At 44.2% G+C, this 20,330-nt stretch overlaps 1 protein-coding gene across 2 annotated transcripts in view; it reads left to right on the top strand.

Annotated features, from left to right (window-relative positions):
• The window catches only part of JUP (junction plakoglobin), a 72,982-nt gene that overhangs the window by 37,222 nt on the left and 15,430 nt on the right, over nt 1–20,330 (top strand). Inside the window, exons 2-6 of one of the 2 annotated variants that reach the window (XM_018556598.1) lie at nt 10,136–10,347; nt 14,243–14,499; nt 15,486–15,724; nt 16,471–16,672; nt 19,928–20,072. In XM_018556598.1, coding sequence (XP_018412100.1) covers nt 10,143–10,347; nt 14,243–14,499; nt 15,486–15,724; nt 16,471–16,672; nt 19,928–20,072 — 1,048 coding nt within the window. In that variant the 5' untranslated portion in view covers nt 10,136–10,142. Of the gene's footprint in view, nt 1–10,135; nt 10,348–14,238; nt 14,500–15,485; nt 15,725–16,470; nt 16,673–19,927; nt 20,073–20,330 lie in introns of both variants that reach the window. The other variant, XM_018556597.1, reaches the window with a different exon arrangement.

The following is a 20,330-nucleotide window of genomic DNA, read 5'->3' on the forward strand; positions in this document are numbered from 1 at the left end:
CTGGTCCACCCCGCCCCCCCCTCCCCCTCTCCCACCCCTCCCTGCCCCCCCATACACCTGGTCCACACTGCACCCCCATACACCTATTCCACCACTGCCTCTCCACACAGCCGACTAAATCGATTAACTGTTGCAGCTCTAATAATGTGTATATATGTGTGTATGTATAATTATTCATGATATAAGAGAGGAGGTGTAGATAGATAAGAGAAGGGGTCCAAGGACAGAGCCTTAGGGGACCCCTACAGAAAGAGGACGAGGAGGGGAGGAGCGCTTAGACAGGTAAGAGGAGAACCATGAGAGAGCAGAGTCTTGTAGGCCAAGTGTAGGCCGGTGGTCAGATGGAAAAAGTGCAACAGATTGGCCCAGGTGGAGATTACTCCATCCACACAGTTAAGTGTAGATGGAGGAATCTGTTGCACCTTTTCCATCTGACCACAGAAAATCTGCAGATAAATTGTAAGGTGTGTGGGCAGCTTTAGGCGGTGGAGAAATCGGATGTGAATGGCAGTGAACATTTAGTGGTTGGTAAGGTGGATGAGTCTAGCAGCAGCATTCATGATAGACTGAAGTGGGCAGAACCAATATTTGCGGTTCTGCCATCCAATAGCATCCCTGGTTTTCGATATCATCATGTGGCAATTCAATATAAATAAACCAAAATGATGATGAAAGAAAAAAGTTAGTCTTCCAGGGAATATACAAGATGGCAAAAAGGTGTATTCTGTACTGACTCCCTCGGTACACAGGGGTGGGTGCCTTAAGTTTGGCTGCTCAGGCTTCTGGATTGCTTTGTGGAATGCCCTGATGTTGGCCTACACCAGCTAAGAATTTATGTACCAAGTGCCCAAGTTTGGACACACAGAAGAAATACAGTATTTCGTAAGAAAATTTGTTCAGGCACCTCATGGTCTTCAAGTAATTGAGTGACAGGTTCACTTTATCGTACTACATGGGACTGTATGTTATGCCATCCAGACCTCCATAACTTCCTGCTAGCCTTCCCTGACACACACTGTATGAAGAGTTTTCTTTAATAGGAGATCCATCATGCTTTACGTACCTATGTAATAAGCAGCAATTATTTGGCTTTGTGTGTCTTTCCCATGGATCAATACCTGTACATTCTCTCCAGATTTAATGGTCTGACACATGGCTTTCCTATCCTGCTAATGGGTTTTTTGAATTTAATGACTTGATGCTTTAACTGTGTCTCACACTATTTCAACTAAATGGCTATATGTCCCATCCCCCACACTGACAACGATGCAAAGTGTGAATGTCTTAAAGGGTAACCTTAGACATAGGACAGTTGTCCAATTTGCAGATGATTTTTAGGTCTGTGAGAGCCCCTAAAGGATGGTAAACCTGACCCAATCACTATTTCTATAAGCTAAATGGTGCCAGAAGCACTCCTACCTCAAGGTGTCATGTTTAACTACCACCAGATCCTTTTGACTGAATGAGTCAGACCATGCAGTCACATCAGACCACCCTTGCAGGTCTGAGTGTAGATGGAGGAATTTCCCAGACAGCTGTAGTACCCACAGTTGTTTGAATACCTCAACAGTGGCTGCATCTCTTATTTGCTGTGCAGACAATTGTCCACCCGTATCCTTTTTTGACCTTTGTTGAGTTGGGTGGTGCTGTCAAGGCCATCCACTGCTTTGGTTGATTCAGCAGCAGTTGGCCGAAATTTAAAATGACGTATAGCAGTGTCCCTGACTGGTCAGTGCTGTTGCCTGAAGCTATGGATGCACATAGGTGCGCAAACCCTTCACAAAGCATTACAGGAACAATGGGTCTTCCCATGATTGTCTGTCTTGATTGGGGCTTCGAAGGGACTTCTCATCTCATGTAATGGTTGAACTTCAGCTCCTGCATGGTGAGAAGACCATTGGTCCTTTTATGTTGAGAAAGGTGGCCAGTATTTTGTTTGACAATTGAGTCTTTTGAAAGTGAGTGTTTTAGGATGGCCATGAAAACAACAATGATATTGAGTATTTGACTGTTTCTTACGCGGCTATTGTGACCGGTTGAGGAGACTGTCATGCTTGCGGGGGAACTTCAGATGCTTCTAAATCACTTTGCAAGGAGGACTGGAATTGTGCACCATTAGTCCAAAGTCCTCTTCACCTTTGCCACTTAAACTGCTTGTAATCTTGCCACTGCCTAGTTATTGCGGGTAAGGCTTTTCTGTAAGTGGACGATAATTCAATATACCACTCAGAGAATTGGATGTGTAAAATTGTATATTCCTAATTTCAATTTGTGTGGTTTTCTTATTTGTAGTTGGTTAGGTGTACTTGTCCTAATTCCATCACCGTGCTTTGATTAATGTTGGAACCCACTGACCCCTCATTCTATTTTTGAAGACCCTCTGGTGCCCTGATATTCCCCCTCATCGCTTGGGTCATCCATGGACATCAGTAACACCCAAATTGTGGCAATTTCTTTGATTTTATTAACGGGGTAGTGCACCTAATCTCTGCTTTCTTCACCTCCTGGGGCCCGGTTCTCTTGGTCAAAGCTCCATGATCCAAGATATGATTGCAACTTGGAATTCCATATCCTTTTGTAATGCCCATGGTTAGTCGGCGAAGCCGGGAACTCCAGTCGCCAGCACCCTTTCTCTGGGGTTTCCAATGGATAGATTGCGGTATAATTTATGGACAATCTTCTAAAATTATGTTGGGTTTGTGTGTGGCTTACAGTGTGCTGTGCACTTCGAGTACTTAGTGCCCTTGTGAGTTGTCAAATTCTCATCACATCTTTCGCTTTTATTGTTTTCTATTGTCTTCTGGCATTGAAAACAACCAGTGAATTACTTCTCATTTAGTGTGTTCACTACCATGCATGTACTATTGTGTGCACAGCTGCAGCAAAGTCCATTTTCATTATCTCTATTGTGTATATGGTTTGGACAATGCATGTACAGGAACATGAGTCACAGCCCCAGCGACACATCCCATTTAACTTGCCGTGTAGGAAACAAAAATAAGATCTCTGCTCTGACCTCCTCTGTCTTTTTTTTTTTCCCCGCCTGGCCTGCAAATCCCTGGGATGGAAAGCGAATGTGTCAGTTGGTGCATTATTTAGCACAGCGGAAGAGCAAGTCTGGCAATGCAGGATAATGTGCCTGACAAGCGGCTCTACTCTTGACGTGGAGGAGAGACATCAAAACCCGCCACACTGTTCCGTACTGACAGCGCAGGCAGATATAGGGATATAGCCGACTAGGAATTGTGCCACAAATAGCATTGGACTTCCATGGAGAAGGAAAAGTATTGGTGTCACCCAAAGCGACCGATGAGATGTGTGATGTCTGTAGCAGCTGAAGCGCTAGTTCATAGCTTGGGTCGTATATATTTTAGGCATCATTTCATGGCCTTAATCCGTTGGTAGGCATTTCCCCTTTCAACAATTAAGAATTGTGGATCTGGCATAAGTTTAGATACAGAACAGTAGAGCAGGAGTGAACAAATTATTATGGAACTGAGGAGCCACTCTGTCCAATCCAGGTGCCAGCTCTTTTGGCAACTAAGAAAAGCTCAGAAGTTTGGCGCCAGCTATAAATTTTAAGGATAATTTGGCTACAGGGCTCCTGGGATTTATCCAGCCCTGCAGTAGAGCATACATTGGACTGATAAATGAAAACTACAAAAAATGACTGGAGCAGTCTGTCCGCCTTGATTTGCCAGCTTGCTGAAGACCAGGACCTTTTCTCTCTTTGTGGAACCTGTGGTCCCTCTGCAGAAGTCCAGCACTTCTACTGCTCATTTGGTCCTATAGATTGCAAAGTTCATGGTCACTGATGATTGAAGAGCTCTAGCTCTCTCAACCGGAAGTGTGTTGGGCATCTGCAGAGAGGCCGGTGCCTCCACACAGAGGTCCTTGTGGTCGCTTCCTAAAGAAAATGAACTGTGAGACTTTGAACATCTTTGCGTTTTGATGCATCTTTAATGTATTCAGTTGATTTACATGGAAAGTTCAATTGTGCTTTAACACTTTACAGGTTAGGGAAGCAGTTGAACTCTTCGCATATCTGTCTTTAATAAGACTTCTTAACAAAAGTGTTCCACCCTATTTAGCTTCTAATGCTTAATGTCGGAAAAAGGAGCCTCGTGAGAATTTATAGCTTGTGGTCATTTTTTTTCTCTGCATTATCTACAAAGGAATGCATGATTAATATGAGATGTGTATGAACCTGTTATTGATCCTCCATCCCCCCTCTCCTTCCACACCAATAAACAGCATTCTTGCTTTGTGTGTAATGGGAGGAAGTGGAGGAGGACCTGTCTACTACCCCCACCAGATCCACACGCTGATTGATGAATTGCGTCTGTTTTGGTACACTGAGTCTTGGGTTTAAAGGGAACCTGTCACAAAGCCAAATGTCTTGAAAAGCCTATAATGGAAGGGCATTTTTTTGACTTCCAGTCTTTGCACTAGTATTGGAGCGGAGGAGTCTATCTGCAGTGAAGCTAAACGGGCATGTTGTTGCTACTTGGGACTGATATGCGCCATGTGAGAGACACTAGCTGCTTCCATTGGAGAACCACTCAACCAATATGTGCAAACGTGTGTCTGTACACACTTGCCCGGGTTCTCTTCCAGCTCACCTCTGAAAGTCCATCTGACACTGATTAAGCACCTGAAACGCGTAATATCTCATTTACTGTGCACCCTGTTATGCCATGTTTTAAAGGAGTTTGCATGGTATGACATCACCCATAATGTTTTCCTTATTGTTTTCATCAAGGGCTTCCGGGAGCAGTGTCTAGCCATGTGACGAAAACCCATTGACTTTTGGCTATCAGTCTGGGGTCCTTTTTTTTCTGTTTTTGAAAGTAATTTTTTGTTGGTGAACTTCCTTAATCGCATAGGAGCGTGCAAAGTGTGTTTTGAGCTGGATTCGAAGTACATCCTTGACAAGGGAACAACAAACTCTTATCTGTAAAATGTGTCTCCTTGGGCACACCAATAGAGCAGGGCCTGTTGAGTGAAGAGATGTGAACAAGTCAAGTGATGCCTTCCTAATTTTGGCTCTAGTCATCATCTGACTGTGCAAGCTGGTCCATGTGTTGCTGTGAGAGTATACTTGTAAAAGTGGAGATGACGTCAAGTTTGGTGTGGAGGTTATTGTATAGTCCAATGTCTACCGCCTCTACTAATTAGAACCCCTTTCCATAATTCCAGTGGGGAATATATAAAGCAAGATTCCTTGGGAAGATAAACGAATCCTGTTCAAAGGAGAAGGGGTTGAGGTGTAATGCTATGTTATATGAGGAACCACATGGGGCCCTTTTATGTGATACTTGGTGGTGGACAGAGGCCCTTGTACAAGCCCAAAGTAAAAAGACCTATTCACTGCATATTGATTTATGGTTGGATAGACGTTAGTCAGGTCCGAATGTATGGGTCATGGAATCCCTCTGACCATCTTGTAAAAATGGACCTCTGGGGGTGGCCACCCAATGTTAAGGTGGCCATTAGTAGATTTCTGGTCCGAAATGTTTGTTTCTTCCAGAAACCCTCGTTTTGATTATTGCTTGAATACCCCATCAGGCATAGTCCAATGTCGATTTCTGAGATGTTTCGCCATACTAAACAACCAATTTTTGACGAACGATGGAAATAATTTCCTTTTGCGCATGTGCTGTGTTCTTGCTATGCTTTTTGACGAACGAAAACCACACAGATTCATCGATTTTTTTTTTTTTATTTTTTTTTGTTCAGTCAGAGAAACAATCTGCCCAATCCAAAACATTTTGTTCACAATATCAAAAACAAAGATTGGTGGTGTACCATCAACTGTTCGAGAGACCGTTCGTGTACAATTGCCGAACCAAAATTGCACAGTGTATGGCCACCTTTTAGAATTTGTCAATTCACAGAAAGCTGCCACAATTCTTAGAGTGGGGGGACACTGCCCGTTTGACAAAAGTCAATTGCTCCGTTGATTTTTTTGACTCAGTAAAACAATTTCAGCCGAACAGTGACTGCAACCAATCCACCCCAGAAAGTGTCAGTTCTCTAGCACAGCCCCTTCCCTCCTTGCACATCATGGGCCATTGCTCTTCTGGGATGATCTGACTATAGTCTGTACTGGCCCAGCTCCTCTGCTTCTCATCTCCCTACATAACCTTTTATGTAACTACTGGGGGAGGAGCAGCGGCGAATGCTATAGAGAAGGGGTGGAAAAAACGCCAGCCCTCCAGCTGCGGTGCAGCTGCAAATCCCATTAGGCATTGCAAGCCTCTGACAGCCACGACTTCCAGAGGCAGATGCATAATGGGTTTTGTAGTTTCACCACAGCCGGAGGGCCAGAGCTTCCCTATACCTGCTGTAGTATCACTTGAGTGACTGCTTTTGGATACCTGTACAAGTGAGGCTTTTACAGGTACAGAACATGCATAAAATTTTGGAAATGCACATGTTAACATGAGAACATTTGTGTTTTTAATGAAGGGTCTGGCAACAGGCTCTCAAGTGCAGTGTGTCTAATGCACAGTAAGGGCCCATTCACACGCCCCTTCATGGTCCATGTGTGTGCATTGTGTAAGGACAGTGCGTTTCAAAATGCATGTATGTACATTGAACATCACGTTGCAACGCCCAGTCCAGCAAAGGTCACGTGATTGGTTTAGGTTGGGGTTCCACAATTGCGTTTTAAAATGCATGTTTGTACATTGAACAGCACGTTGGAACACTCAGGCCAGGCAAAGGTCACATGATTGCTTTAGGATGGGTTCCCAGGTTTGTACATTGAACAGCACCTGCAACGTCCGGTCCAGCAAAGGTCATGTGATAGCTTTAAGGTGGGTTCACACCTTTGCGTTTCAAAATGCATGTTTGTAGAAGACTGTACCTCCTAAATTTATGCAGAATTTCGAACCTGTCTTTACCCAGAAGTCTGTTCCCTCTTTTGGATGCTCATGTCAATAGCACGGGATTGTCTCCATCGTACCACCATGGCTGCGTAGACCAGATAAAGTAGCCCCTTTTATCCTGGCCTCAAGCCTGCCAATGTCGGATTGTCCCTGTAGGACTTGGCTGCTCTGTAAAGGAACACGTGTTTACACACTTCTCATTGTGTGATTTGAGCAGTCCATTGAGTCTGTCTTTATCAGCATGTCCCATGGGGTGCAAAAGATAGATCCGAGCCCTGCCGATGAAAGCCATGGAAATCCACGCTGCTCCATCCCCTCTCCTCCCCATGGCTCATTTTCTAGGTAAACCAGCTCGGTGGCTTCTCCCCCCCCACCCACCCAGGAACACCGCAGGAAGCTGTGACAGCCTGACATTCCAGATCAGGGTGTGCCTGGCCTCTGACAAGCAGCTGGCTTTGTCTCTGCTTGTTTATTGTCTGTGCTATTTTTCTTCCCCCTCCCCCAGCGCATTTGGCAGCGTGTATCCAAACATGCAGTATCCCTCCACCACCACTCCCTTCCCAGTTTCTGAAAGTCATATGACTGCCTGCGATTGGCCTTTTAAAGCGTGTTTATTTTCCTTGCAAAGTGCAGGGAAAAACTTTTGTTTTGAAGATTTCACCAACATACAGCTGAAGATTTTACTTGTTCAATCCTGTGGGCTGAACGAGAAATCACTCTATGCCCCATCCATGCTAACCAGCGTGCAGGGAGGAATCTCCCCTGCCAGCTATTGTATTCGGCAGCCAGTGCCCGCCACTGTCAGAATATTTGAGCAGTGACTGCATCTGATGGGCTGCAGTCAATGGTCGGCCGACTATTTTCTACCCGGCTCCTTCGACAAAAAAGTTGATTTTCCAACCAACTTGTCAAGCCAGGTGGTACCCGTTGATTGCATTTGGCCAATTTAGCAGAAAATGGCCAAAAGCTTAAAGGAGAACTTCACTCCTTTTTACTTGCCTGAAAACGCAATCATGTGATGCCACTGCCCCGAGTCTGCTTCAGTTCACTTATTGCTTGGGTGCTTCTTTGATTGTCCACATCAGCACCTGCATGGCATGGGCACCTAATATTGGATGTCCACTGGCCAGGGCGCTCTCAGGATTCAGAAGAGGACCAACTTCAGTGGAATGGACCAGCCAGTTTTGGATGCTATCGCACTGCTGGATTTGTGGTCCCCCCACCCAGAAATGGGGGAAGTGAGGGACCTTAGGGGGGGAACTTGGGTGGCTATATCTGTCTTCACAAAGTAAGTGTAGAAGAGTATCGGAATAGGTTAGAGGTGGTTGGAAAGGATGGGTGGGTAGTTAACGTTGACCTATAACTACACTGCCTGGCCAAAAAAAACCTCACCACCTGAATTTTGGGCACTGCTGTGATCTGGGGTTGCTTCAGTTGGTCAGGTCTAGGTTCAGCAACATTGTGTCCCAAAACAAATAAGATCTGAATATACCGAATGACCCAGTTTTTCCATCGATTTTGATTTTTCTTCTTCTCTGATTGCACATTGGGCATCTTCCAAGATGACCATGCCAGGATTCTGCAAGCTCAACATTGTGAGTGGTTCAGGAAGCATTAGATATATAATTTTCATACATGGGTTAGGCACCACAGAGTCCAGATCTTAACCCCATTGAGAATCTTTATGATGTGCTGGAGAAGACTTTGCGCAGCGGTCCCACTCTCCCATCATTACTACAAGATCTTGGCACAAAGTTAATGCAACTCTGGATGGAAATTAATGTATGTGACATTGTATAGGTTTATTGAAAGCAATGCCATGTTGAATGTGTGCCGTAATCTAAGCTAAAACGGTCCAACAAAATTTTAGAATGTGTGACTTTTTTATTATTTTTGGCCAGGCAGTGTATGACAAATACACAATTATAGTATAATCATTCCTTAGAATGCCGGACCGCCATTTGATGAATGTCACTAGCTTTATTACGTTATGCGAAATCTTCACTTGAAGCATTTTCCTAATCGCAGTCCCCGGCTTTAATCATTGTTCAGGCCATGTCTGTGCAGATCAATATCCCGCATCCTCTGTTCACGCCATTCGTGGTACGTCAATGCATGCTTGGCTTTGCGGAAAAGCTTAACATGCCTCTTCCCCTCCTATTGAAGAGTTGAGAAGATGAGTTGACCAGCTGCCCTGTACCTGCCAGAGTCTCCCTTCAATACAGCTTGTTTCCTGTTTAATCATTCGATACCAGCTGTCTCCTGCATAAAACATTTCCACTACAAGCAGCAGCTGAGGATGGCTCGTGGCTAAAAACAACTGAACGTTTTCCAAAGAACAGCTTTCCCTGAAATACTGAGATTTTGATGGGGCCCTTCTTCCTATAATAATGGGTCCTAAGTACCACCATAATAATCAGAAAGGGCAGTGGCACAGAATTTTCCCCTTTTGTTGTGCGTTGTGTGAGGCCTTAGTGACCTGTAGTCTGAGCAATGTGACATGGGTGAGGAGCTTCCCCATTGGACCTCCGCTTATCAGATATGGATACTTGCATGATTTCCAAACTTACATTGGTCCGGTTTTGCTCAAAGTGAGTTTCGCTTTAAGTCTTCTTCTCTCAAAACTGCTATTTCAGCTTTGATTAGTTGCTTCTACATTTGGACACATGCTGATTTATTTATGTATCTACGAGACCAACGGCAATCTCCACCACAATTCCCAGTTCTGTCTATCTGCCAAGGCCATTACAGAGCTAAATGATGGTGTCACACTCTCCTAATGGGTTTTCCATAATTGAGAATAAACAATGGGGGAATAGAGCTGTGAGACGCGCGTATACTGTGATAAATAAAGAACACTCTGATGAGCAAAAAATAGACTTTTTTTTTATTCAGTAAGAAATTTATGTTGTTGGTGTGATCTTTGATCTACATTATTTGGTATTGGGTAGGAGCACCGTACATCCTTGTTATAACTAATCCTGCATAATATATTGTGCACTGCCTAGTGACTCATTTTGCTTATACCAGTATATGTAGATGGCACAGCAGGCTTTCAGGTGCAGGAGGCCACCATTGCTCAACACTTTGATGTGATGCCAGTTCCAGGACATGGTAACACATACCCTGGAACGAGCACCCTTCTGAGGATTCTGCAGTGGGAGCCTGGGCTGTGCCAAGTAATGAATGCCCTTAAGTGGTAGAGCCAGTCTGAACCTTGATTTTTTTTTTTTCTTCCACAGAAGCAAAATGGATTTGATGGACACAATGGATCGGCCTATTAAGGTCACAGAGTGGCAGAAGACCTACACTTATGACTCTGGCATTAATTCGGGAGTGAACACCTCAGCGCCATCTCTTAGTGGCAAGACCATGCTAATGGAAGACGATGATTTGGGGAATTATTCCAAGTACACAACAGTGAAAACTACCACGTATGCACAACAGCAAGCAGGTATGTTGAAATTATTGCTAATAATCTGCTTTGTAAGGTGAAAGAACACGCCTTTTGGCTTACTGCAAATGCATCAGTATACTTGCCAGATACCCACAACCTTCCCAGCTTTCAAGATATGAAGGAAGTAAGCATAACCTCCCTCATCTCTCAGAGCAGCACTCCTGGCAGTCTCTGACCACATGCACTAGCAGGTCGGAAGTCTGAATGCTTTCTGTAGCAATACACTCGAAGGGCGTGCAGAAATCTGTGTGCCCTTTGATATCTGGGGCCACACTTGAGGCCCCAGATATGAAGAAAGTTGACCACAACTGGCTTCCGCAGTTTCTATGCCCTGATAATGTACTGCCATGATTTTGGCACCGTGTTATATTGCATAATACATCTGCCTCTTTAGTTTGGTGCCCATGTGTGCCATTTTGTCCTCCTTGCTTAGTTTATGTCTTTGATTAGGAGGAGGGAAGGGCGGATGGCACATACCCTAGAAGGCCATTGTTTCCTTACTGTACACACAGCGGGCTTCAGCCGTGTGAATTTCCAGAGGGAACTGTAACATTTCCTTTAACTGCAGCTGGCACCAGCCGCTTTAGCGTGGCAGCGATTCTGACCTTGGGCAGCGGAATGAAGACCTCATTGTTACTCAGCACTTGTCTGTAGCATATTTAAGCAAGCTCTTTACAAGCTGCTCTGGGCTTCATGGCAAGTTCCCATGATGCCAGCCTTGGTTGTAGAGAAGAATAGGTTTTAGGAAGAACTCCGGTTAAAGTAAAAACCGTACGTGACTGTTAAAATTACTATAATATGAATTCTATTTCTTCCATGACCTTTATGCTTGTAGTGGTAAGGCCACCAATTATCAAATCTACGTCTCCAATTTGAGACCCTGAGATTTGTACCCCCTTCCCCTCTTATTGTAGTATCTCAAATCTGTATAGCACTGCCCTATCACAAAGCCCTTTTACAGTATGTGAATTGAGGCTTTATAAATATTAAAGACATTTAATATGCACATGACGCTTTTTTTTTCTGCCCACTCCATCCATCTATGACTCGGCGGGACATAAGGTTGGAAAGCCTGTTCAATGGATTTATCCCTCCTTAGACAGTGCTGAAGTGCTGATAGGATCTACCTGTGTCACTCTCCTCAATTCACACGGGAAGTCTGAGTTGAGTCATATGCCCATGCCAAGTAGTGCTGGGCAATCATAGACCTCCATTAACAGTCTGGCTTGTGTGGTCCATCCAGAATTCCCGATCAATTTATCAATTTAACAAACAATTGATTAGTGAGGAATTTACAGATCTGGCTATTTGGTATAAAATCTTTAAGAGTTGCTGCTTTGATTAAAGCTGCCTACCTACTCCTAAGCAGGAAGAATGATAAGTGGACCTTTCCTCCAGCACCAACCCCCCCAACCGAACACAAAAAAAGCAAAGCTCTGCATGCTAATCTATATATGGGTTTTAGTCATTTGGCCATTAAGGATTGTGTGTGCATTGGCTGGTTTTTCAAGGCACTTGTGAGTGGCTGGCAGTGCCTCTGGGAAGGCTACATCACCAGCACCTTCCCGGGAACTCTGTGTAAACTGCTAAATCACACGAGAAAAGGGGCTCCTTAACACCATGGCATCCTGGTGCGTTAAGGCACGCTTAGAATGCACATTCATTAAGGCAGAGTGCATGTCCGTTGGGGCCCATGTGTAGAAGCACACATAGCATGCACACACGTTAAGACAGTGCACATGCGTTGGGGCCCATTTGTAGAATGCACACGCATTAAGGCAGAGTGCACACTTATTAGGGGCCATGTGTAGAGGTACACATAGAATGCACACGCATTAAGGCGGGGTGCACACTCATTAGGGGCTATGTGTAGAGGTACATGTAACTATTGGTAACTGTGCAGATCTTGGCAGTATCTGACACCGACCAGCTCCTGCTGGAACTTGTTACAGTCCGACACTGCAGGAAAGGAGAAATGGCTCTTCCGGCCTGCAGCAGACTGGTGATACCGCCTCCGCCTAGGGAACATCACTGGACTGTAGGTCAAGGTCTGGTTTTCCCAAAAACATTTCCAAAAATGACACTCTTGGATAGTTAACGTATTACGCGGACCATTAACGTTATTGAAAGGTTGCTTTTAATGACGCAGGAGGCATAAAATACAGTGAGGCTATAGCGACATAACTCTATCTCTGCAGAAACCATGTTTAATTCGAGAGCGGGGATTTGGATGAAAAGTTGAGATGAAGTGGAAATCTCCATTTAAAAGCTTATATAACGAGCTGCTCCATACCTACATCGGCAATGCCTTTTTATACTTTGTGACAAGCGTTGAACGAAGCTAATGAAATAAATGAGCCTGGCCAGAATCGCTAGAAGAGCAATTAACCAGCCCACAGGGTTTGCGCTTAGCAGCCACTGCACTGCGGGGAGAATGTTAATGGACTGTATTCGGTAAATGGGCTGCACATTTGCCAAGTGTATCTTGTTAGCCATTCTCTTTGTTGTCCTTATTTAATTAACTCCCCGGTTCTCTTGGATGTAACAGTCTGGAATAGTTAGGCAGTTAGACTTCGTAAATTGGATGCCGAGAGGCCATGGAGTGTCGGAGCAGAGGAAGCGTTCTCGGCTGGAAAATGTTTCGTAGAGCTCTACTCCAGCAAAATATTTTACATTTTGGATAGAGGGCAGAAGGGTTAGAACAGTGGTGGTATCATTATATTTCATATTGGGGGTAAATGTCAGCCATGCTACAGATATGATTGCTAATGGGGCCTGATAGAGATCACTGCCATTTATGAACCTACACTACCACCACTGACTGCTGAGGCCCAAGGGCCACACTTGAAGTATGAAAGGGTTTCATTTGGCCCTCAGGCCATAGGGTGGGCACCAGGGGTTTTGAACGGCTTTCTCAAACTATGTTGGACTGGTTTTTGCTGCGAAATCGGGACAAGATATGAGTGGAATGGGGGTCAATGTCACAGCAAGATACAGGTAACAATAGAAACCGTCGGAGCCTAATTTAAAAAAAAATGTTTTAGTCTTGCACAGTTGGGCTGAAATTGCTTTCTCTAATTTCTCTGCACACTGTGAGGTTCTCACAATGTACATTAGAAGCGACAGCTAGTCAAGTAGTGCCCACCTCATTTCCTGGCTGGAGGATGTCCAGCATCTGCTATCTTCCTCCACCCCAGCCTGGCTCTTCTTGGCCCACCCCTTTTATTCAATCATGGGGGGCTCATGTGGGCATTGCATAGGGTGACCTAGGGTTATCTGTATGCGAATACAGCCTGTCTAGGATGCCCACTCCACCAGGCTGACACACACACACACCCATAAAGACATTTTGATATTTGCATAACTCCTCCCTAGAGCCAGCCCAGCTATGTACAGCACTATGCTGGCCCCTCCCACCATTCATGGTCTTTGTTGCATGGAAAAGCACAGAGACCTAGTGCTGTAATCACTGGGTCGTTAAAAAGAAGAAAAAAAAGAATAAACTGGTTTTGCTTTTAAAAATGTATTCTTATGTTCAGGACATGGTTGGTTGGGACCAGGAAGGAAAAGTAAAAGCAGATTAAACCGCATATCTCATGACTAGCTGTATTCGCAGTTTGCTTTCCAATGTATCTAACAGGGTTATTCACAAAAGGGTAAAGAGTTTGGAGAAGGCAGGAGAAGTGAACAATCTAGGACAACATTGCTGATTTGGAGAAATTCTCCAATTCAGCTCACTTTCCAAATCCTCTGTTGTCCTAGATGGTTCACTTCTCCTGCCTTCTCCAAACTCTTCACCCTTTAGTGAATAACCCTGTAAGTTGCATAGTGTGCTACTTGCATAGTTCCTCTTCTCCATTGTAACCTTTTATTTTTTTCAATCTCTTTCCAGGAGAGACTGAGTCGCAGCTGGCCATGACACGTGCCCAGCGTGTGCGTGCCGCCATGTACCCAGAGACGTTGGACGACCGCTCTGCCTATCTAATGGCCACACAGATTGACGGGCAGCAGACCAACGTACAGAAGCTGGCTGAGCCCTCTCAGATGCTGAAATCAGCCATCGTCCATCTCATCAACTACCAGGATGATGCTGAATTGGCTATCCGTGCTATCCCTGAGCTGACCAAACTTCTAAATGATGAAGATCCGGTACGATCATCTTGTAGCTGGATTCTATAATGCATTTGACAAGCTTTCCTCCTTCTGTATTTTTTATGTGATGGCGGAAATGTGGGTTCTCTTTTCTTGCACTGACTTTTTTTATAGCCCTCCTAGAACTACATTTTCAGTCTACTAGTTTATATTAGTTTAGGATTGCCCACTGGCATGTTTATTTGAGGATTTAATGGCGAGGCATTTGTCCCAGAGCTCCCAACACAACCCACCTACTTCAACCATATCAAGGGTCTAGCCCTATTGCTAAATTCTGTCCATTTTATTTCTCAAGACAGGTAGGTGGAGTTGGAACATTTTTGCCAAGGTTTTTCCATCCGGGACATCTATGTGCAAAGTTAGCAATTGCAAATACTGGCATCTACCAAAAAGCAGATATGAGTTTGGGGTGAACTGACCTTTCATTTCTGACAGCTAATATTCTCAGAGAATTGTATTATTATGTAACCAGTTCAGTTGACTAGAACACCCCTAGGGTCCATATAATATACTAGTGTGCCGGAAGCCATGGGATTCCTACTGGAAGTGAGCCTGTGCTTGCAGCAGCCCATACTCCTCTCCTCCTTTTTTTGCTCCCTGTTTTGTCTCCAGCAGCTAAAAGAAATACCTGGTACTTATGGGTATAGAGGAGTGACACTTGTCTTCCCATGTGTCTGCACTAATGCTTAGCTTTTAGTAGTTTTTAGGCACCAGCATTGTTACATGGGGGCAGGGAAAGTCCTTAACCCTGTGTAAGCTCAGACTAAGACTGACTTGGAAGTTTGGACAGGACTTCTCCTCGGTCCAGGCAACATTGAAGAGAATGTACAGATAGGCAACTGTTGAGGCTGGACATTGAATAGGTAAAGCACAGGTTCTCTTTACGCCTTTGAATTTTTGCAGATTAGTTAGCTAACCCACTGAAATCTGAATAGTCATTGCACACCAGTGCTGATAGTCTATATGTATTATTTGTTTTACAGGTGGTGGTGAACAAGGCCTCTATGATAGTCAATCAACTCTCCAAAAAGGAGGCTTCTCGCCGGGCTCTGATGCAGTCCCCACAGATTGTGGCAGCCGTAGTGCGCACCATGCAGAACACAAGCGATATGGACACTGCCCGCTGCACCACCAGCATCCTACACAACCTGTCCCACCACCGAGAGGGACTCTTGTCCATCTTCAAGTCTGGAGGCATTCCCGCTCTTGTGCGCATGCTTAGGTACTGTTTAAGCTGTTTACCTTACTTCAGCTTCTTGGCATGAGTGGTTAGTAACACCATGAAACTCAAAGTAGTACATCTTAAAGTCGGGTAAAGGTTGTGGACACTTGATAATCACACCTACCCGTTTCCATTAAAAGACACAATTGATACTACAGCATACAAAGAGGTTTTTTGGAAAGTTGTGTACTTCCAACCTTGTAATTTTGTGGGGAAGGCTCTATTCTGTTTGAGCATGACTGTGCCCCTGTGCACAAAGCCAGCTCCATAAAGGCCAGGTTTGATGGGTTTAATGTGGGGAAACTTGAGTGGCCTTGACCTCTACCCTAGTAAACATCTTTTGGGACTAAATTGCGAGCCAGGTCTTCTCATCCAACATCTGTTCTTGACCTCACAAATGGTCTCTTGGCTGAATACACATGTTCCTAGAAATGCGCTCACTCCAATATCTTGTGGAGATCCTTCCCAGAAGAGTGGGGTCTATTATGGCCAAAGTGGGTAGGACAACTCCACATTGACAATGGTTTTGGATTAGGTTAGCTAACAAGCTCATACAAGTTTGATGGTTGGGTCTCCACAAACCTTTTTTTGGTTACATTGTGTTATATCTTTGCTGTGGGCATCACAAACCCCTTTTATGCACTTAAACCTAAGCACGTATCCTCATAGTGTTATATTTGTTCTAAAAATAGGTTAATGAAAGGATTGGGTGTTTACATGTCTTTTCCCATTCTCTCATCTTCTAGCTCCCCAGTGGAGTCCGTTCTCTTCTATGCTATAACCACTCTGCACAATCTGCTGCTGTACCAGGAAGGTGCCAAAATGGCTGTTCGTTTGGCTGATGGCCTGCAGAAAATGGTTCCACTTCTTAACAAGAACAACCCGAAATTCTTGGCCATTACAACAGACTGCCTGCAGCTTTTGGCATATGGAAACCAGGAGAGCAAGGTAAGAAGCATGTAATCAAGGCCTGACTTCTATTATGTTGTCACCAAGAGTCCATGCTATCAGGTTGTCGACATTTAGGGAAAACCTTAATTTTCTAGGATGTGGTTGAATGTAACTGAAGGACTATGCCAAGGTTGCAACTGTTCTGGGGTATATATGAAACGAATTTGATTGTTTTGGATTACTGCACTTAAAATATTTAGTCTTCATCCCACCTTATTGAATTGGCCTAATGGCACATTTTGTGGCCTTTTGGACTTCAGTCATCTATCTCCTATACTTGCTCATTTGTGATCATCCTAAAGTGAAAAGTAAAGTGATTTTGTCCATGCAGGGCACAGCAGTTTCACTTAATGCACCCCCCCTTCACTCCCATATGCAGCACATACTCTCTTTTACCTTTGCTTTCTAAAGCTCCGTTCAGCCACTGGTAGCAAGTGGTTCTAGTCAGAGCTCACACAGGGCTGAGGTCATCCCCCCCAAGTGACAATATTGGGACATTCACCAAGCACCAGCCCTGTTAGAGATACTGGGGTAAGTTATGTGTTCCTCAATACCCAGAGGTATAGGGTATTTTCTTGACTGCCAGTGGCTGAATGGATTGGTGGAGCAAAGTAAAGGTAGGTACTTGCTGCTGGGGGGGCAGTTAAGTGATCTGTTGCTTTGCCATAATACCACCCAGGCTAAATCCAACCCTTAAAATCAATGTAGCAGACTTTTACATTCTGTGTTAAAGTTGGGGTGTAGTGAGCATGACCTCTCGTCACACGTGTGCAGACCATTGGGGTGTGTAGATGTGGTGCTGGTCATTAACTTTGGTGGCTATGCAAGATCTGGTTAGGTCTATGGCAAACCAAAGTTCAACCTACATAAAGCCTGATGGATGGAAGCAGATCTGATTTGAGCATTGTTGGCAAGAATGTTTGGAGATGTGTGGCAGTTGATGTTGGAAAATCATTAGAAGTCATCTTATACCTATAGAAAATAGAACAGATCTTTTAGGAGACAAATAAATTCACCACTCAAATTCCATCTGCTTTCTGTTGTACCCGAGCTGTGGGTGGCCCTGTTGACCCCACCTGGCTTGCACAAGTCAGTTTAAAAAAAAATACCTTTGTCAAAGTAGCCAGGATGAAAATTGATGGTCGCACAGTGACTGCAGCCAGTCAGATGCCATCACTGTTCGGGTGTTTAGCAGCCGCGGGTCCTCTCGGCAGCTGAATACAATAGCTGGCGGTGGAGATTCTTTCATCTACACTGTTTAGCGCACATTAGGGAATTTATTGATTTCTCGCATTCAGCCGGCTTTGATGCATCGGTGTGTGAAGTTGCAGAGAAGATTATGGTGTTGTCTTCAGCATCACAATCCCACCTCAGCGTGTGCGTGGCGTAAGCGGCGTCGCATGAGCGGGTATACCGGCGTAGGCGCGAGCGGCTTAAGCGGCGGCGGCGAGCGGGAAATTTGAATTTTAGCCGATGAATCGACGATGGAAAACGTTGACAACGTTTTCCATCGTCGATTTTAATTGACTTAATCGAGTAACTGTTGCAGCTCTACCACCAAAACCCATTCCAGTCTGCTCCCATGCTCTGCTGGCATTTGGACATGAGGATGAGCAGCATTCCTTGTCCTCAGATTTGGGAATGACCAATTCCTGCTCACATGGACTGTGCGCAATAACCGTAACCAGAGCTTGTTACCACCATCTAGGGGACCTCTACACAACTGATTGTCACAATACTGGCATTGATCAGACCGCTGACATAGATAACCAGCCAGATATATTAGCCTGGCTATATAAAATGATTACAATGTTGAGTGGCTGCCATCCATTATGGAATTCTGTAACTTTAAGAATGTTTTTGTGTTCTTGGTTCAGGTTTTTTTTAACTAAAAGCATTCTACAACTGTCTCGGTTTAAACAATGGATTTCTATGACTTTAGCTTTGTCCTTGGTTGTTTTAAAGATACGTTGGGTATTTGTATCTGCTTAATGACCTGCTGTCTAAACCTCATGTCTGCTGCATAGGAAGCCTAATAAAATGTAAAAGGCTTTTAAATCAGAGTTTTTGGAAGCTTTTTGCTTGCTGCAACGAGGACTAAAAGCACGACTGCCCACCAAAATAAAGCTGAGTGTAGAGAATACATAGTAAAGCCGTTATACTATAACTATTGTTAAATCAAATTTTTTGGGTTGTTTGACACAGTTTATTTTTAGCCACTTAGGGCTCAATATGGTTGATGACTCAACCTTTGAATAGGATTACTGAACCCCCACCACTAAAGAATATATTAATTCACAGATTCAGTCTTGTCATGAATACAAATAATAAAAAAAAACCTTGTCTGACCTAAAACCTAGTAAAGGATCCCATGGCCCTGGCTACCAGCAGCATTGAAAGTGCTTCATATCATTAGAGATTTCATGCAGTCAGTCTTGTTCTGTCAAATGTCTATTACCCATTTTAGCAAAAGGAAAAAAGTTACCCTTTCAATTAAATGTGTATAGATTGTAAAATATATGGGAACTAGAACATAAAAGGGAATTGGTTTTATTGCTGACTTTAGTTTTGAAAACGCCTGGAAGTTGAGGTAGAACTATGGTCTGAATCAAAATTGCATATATTCTGCAGTCAATACAAACAAAGGTGCCATTTCTCTTTTGAATGACATCCTTTGCAAGATTGTTTAATAGCTTTTAATGCTGACTTCCATTTTAGGGTGGCAGTGCTCTTGCTACTGCTGGTAAATCACTGCAGTGTTGTCACCCTGTGTTCCTCATGTAGCTTCTTGGATTTGGACAACCGCAGATGAAGTTGGGAGTGGATGGGGAAAAGGAGTTCTCACCCCTTCCTCTGTTCTGCCATGCCTGTCAATGCAAAGCATGGCCATCTCCTCAAAAAACCCATGCGTGCCAAAGGACTGTGAAGAATTGTAGTTTAGGTAGAGGCTTGCTGCTTAACCCTAACCACCTTCCAAGTCTTTACTAGTGATTGGCTGCCAGAGGAGATTTGACTTCAATAGTATAATATTAGAGGTCATCACTTGAGTGAGATGAGAGCAGTTTGGGGACAGTACTGCATCATTGATCTATAGGGCAATAGGCACACCTATCGAGCTCGTATGTTCTAGCATGTCCTCTTTTGTTTTATATATTTATGTTGATCATAAACCTGTGGACACGGAAATAAAATGGATCAGTCACTTGTGTGATGGACACTGGCATAACAAGTTATCTTTGTATTTTTTTCCAGCTGATTATTCTGGGCAATGGAGGACCACAAGGTCTTGTGCAGATCATGAGGACCTACAACTATGAGAAGCTGCTGTGGACCACAAGCAGGGTGCTGAAGGTTCTGTCTGTCTGCCCCAGCAACAAGCCTGCCATTGTAGAAGCTGGTAAGAAAATCTTGATCATCAATAATAGCTTGGGGTTCTTGAAAAGCCTAGGTACTCAGCCATTTTAGGTGGACCTTATACAATGTCCTTCAAGAGACACTGCATGAAATGCCTCCCTCCTGTAGATGGCGTTGAGCATGAACTTAAATTGACAGACGTCTTAAAGATCTGCATGTCTTTGCCCGAAGTAGTGCCCCAGTACATGGCAGTACAAGGCAGCTTTTTCTTTGGGGGGGAAAAAAAAGTGCCCAGTGTCCA

The sequence above is a fragment of the Nanorana parkeri genome, unplaced genomic scaffold (genome assembly GCF_000935625.1).
Source record: "Nanorana parkeri isolate BGI_ZX_2015 unplaced genomic scaffold, ASM93562v1 scaffold242, whole genome shotgun sequence".
Classification (NCBI taxonomy): Eukaryota; Metazoa; Chordata; class Amphibia; order Anura; family Dicroglossidae; genus Nanorana; species Nanorana parkeri.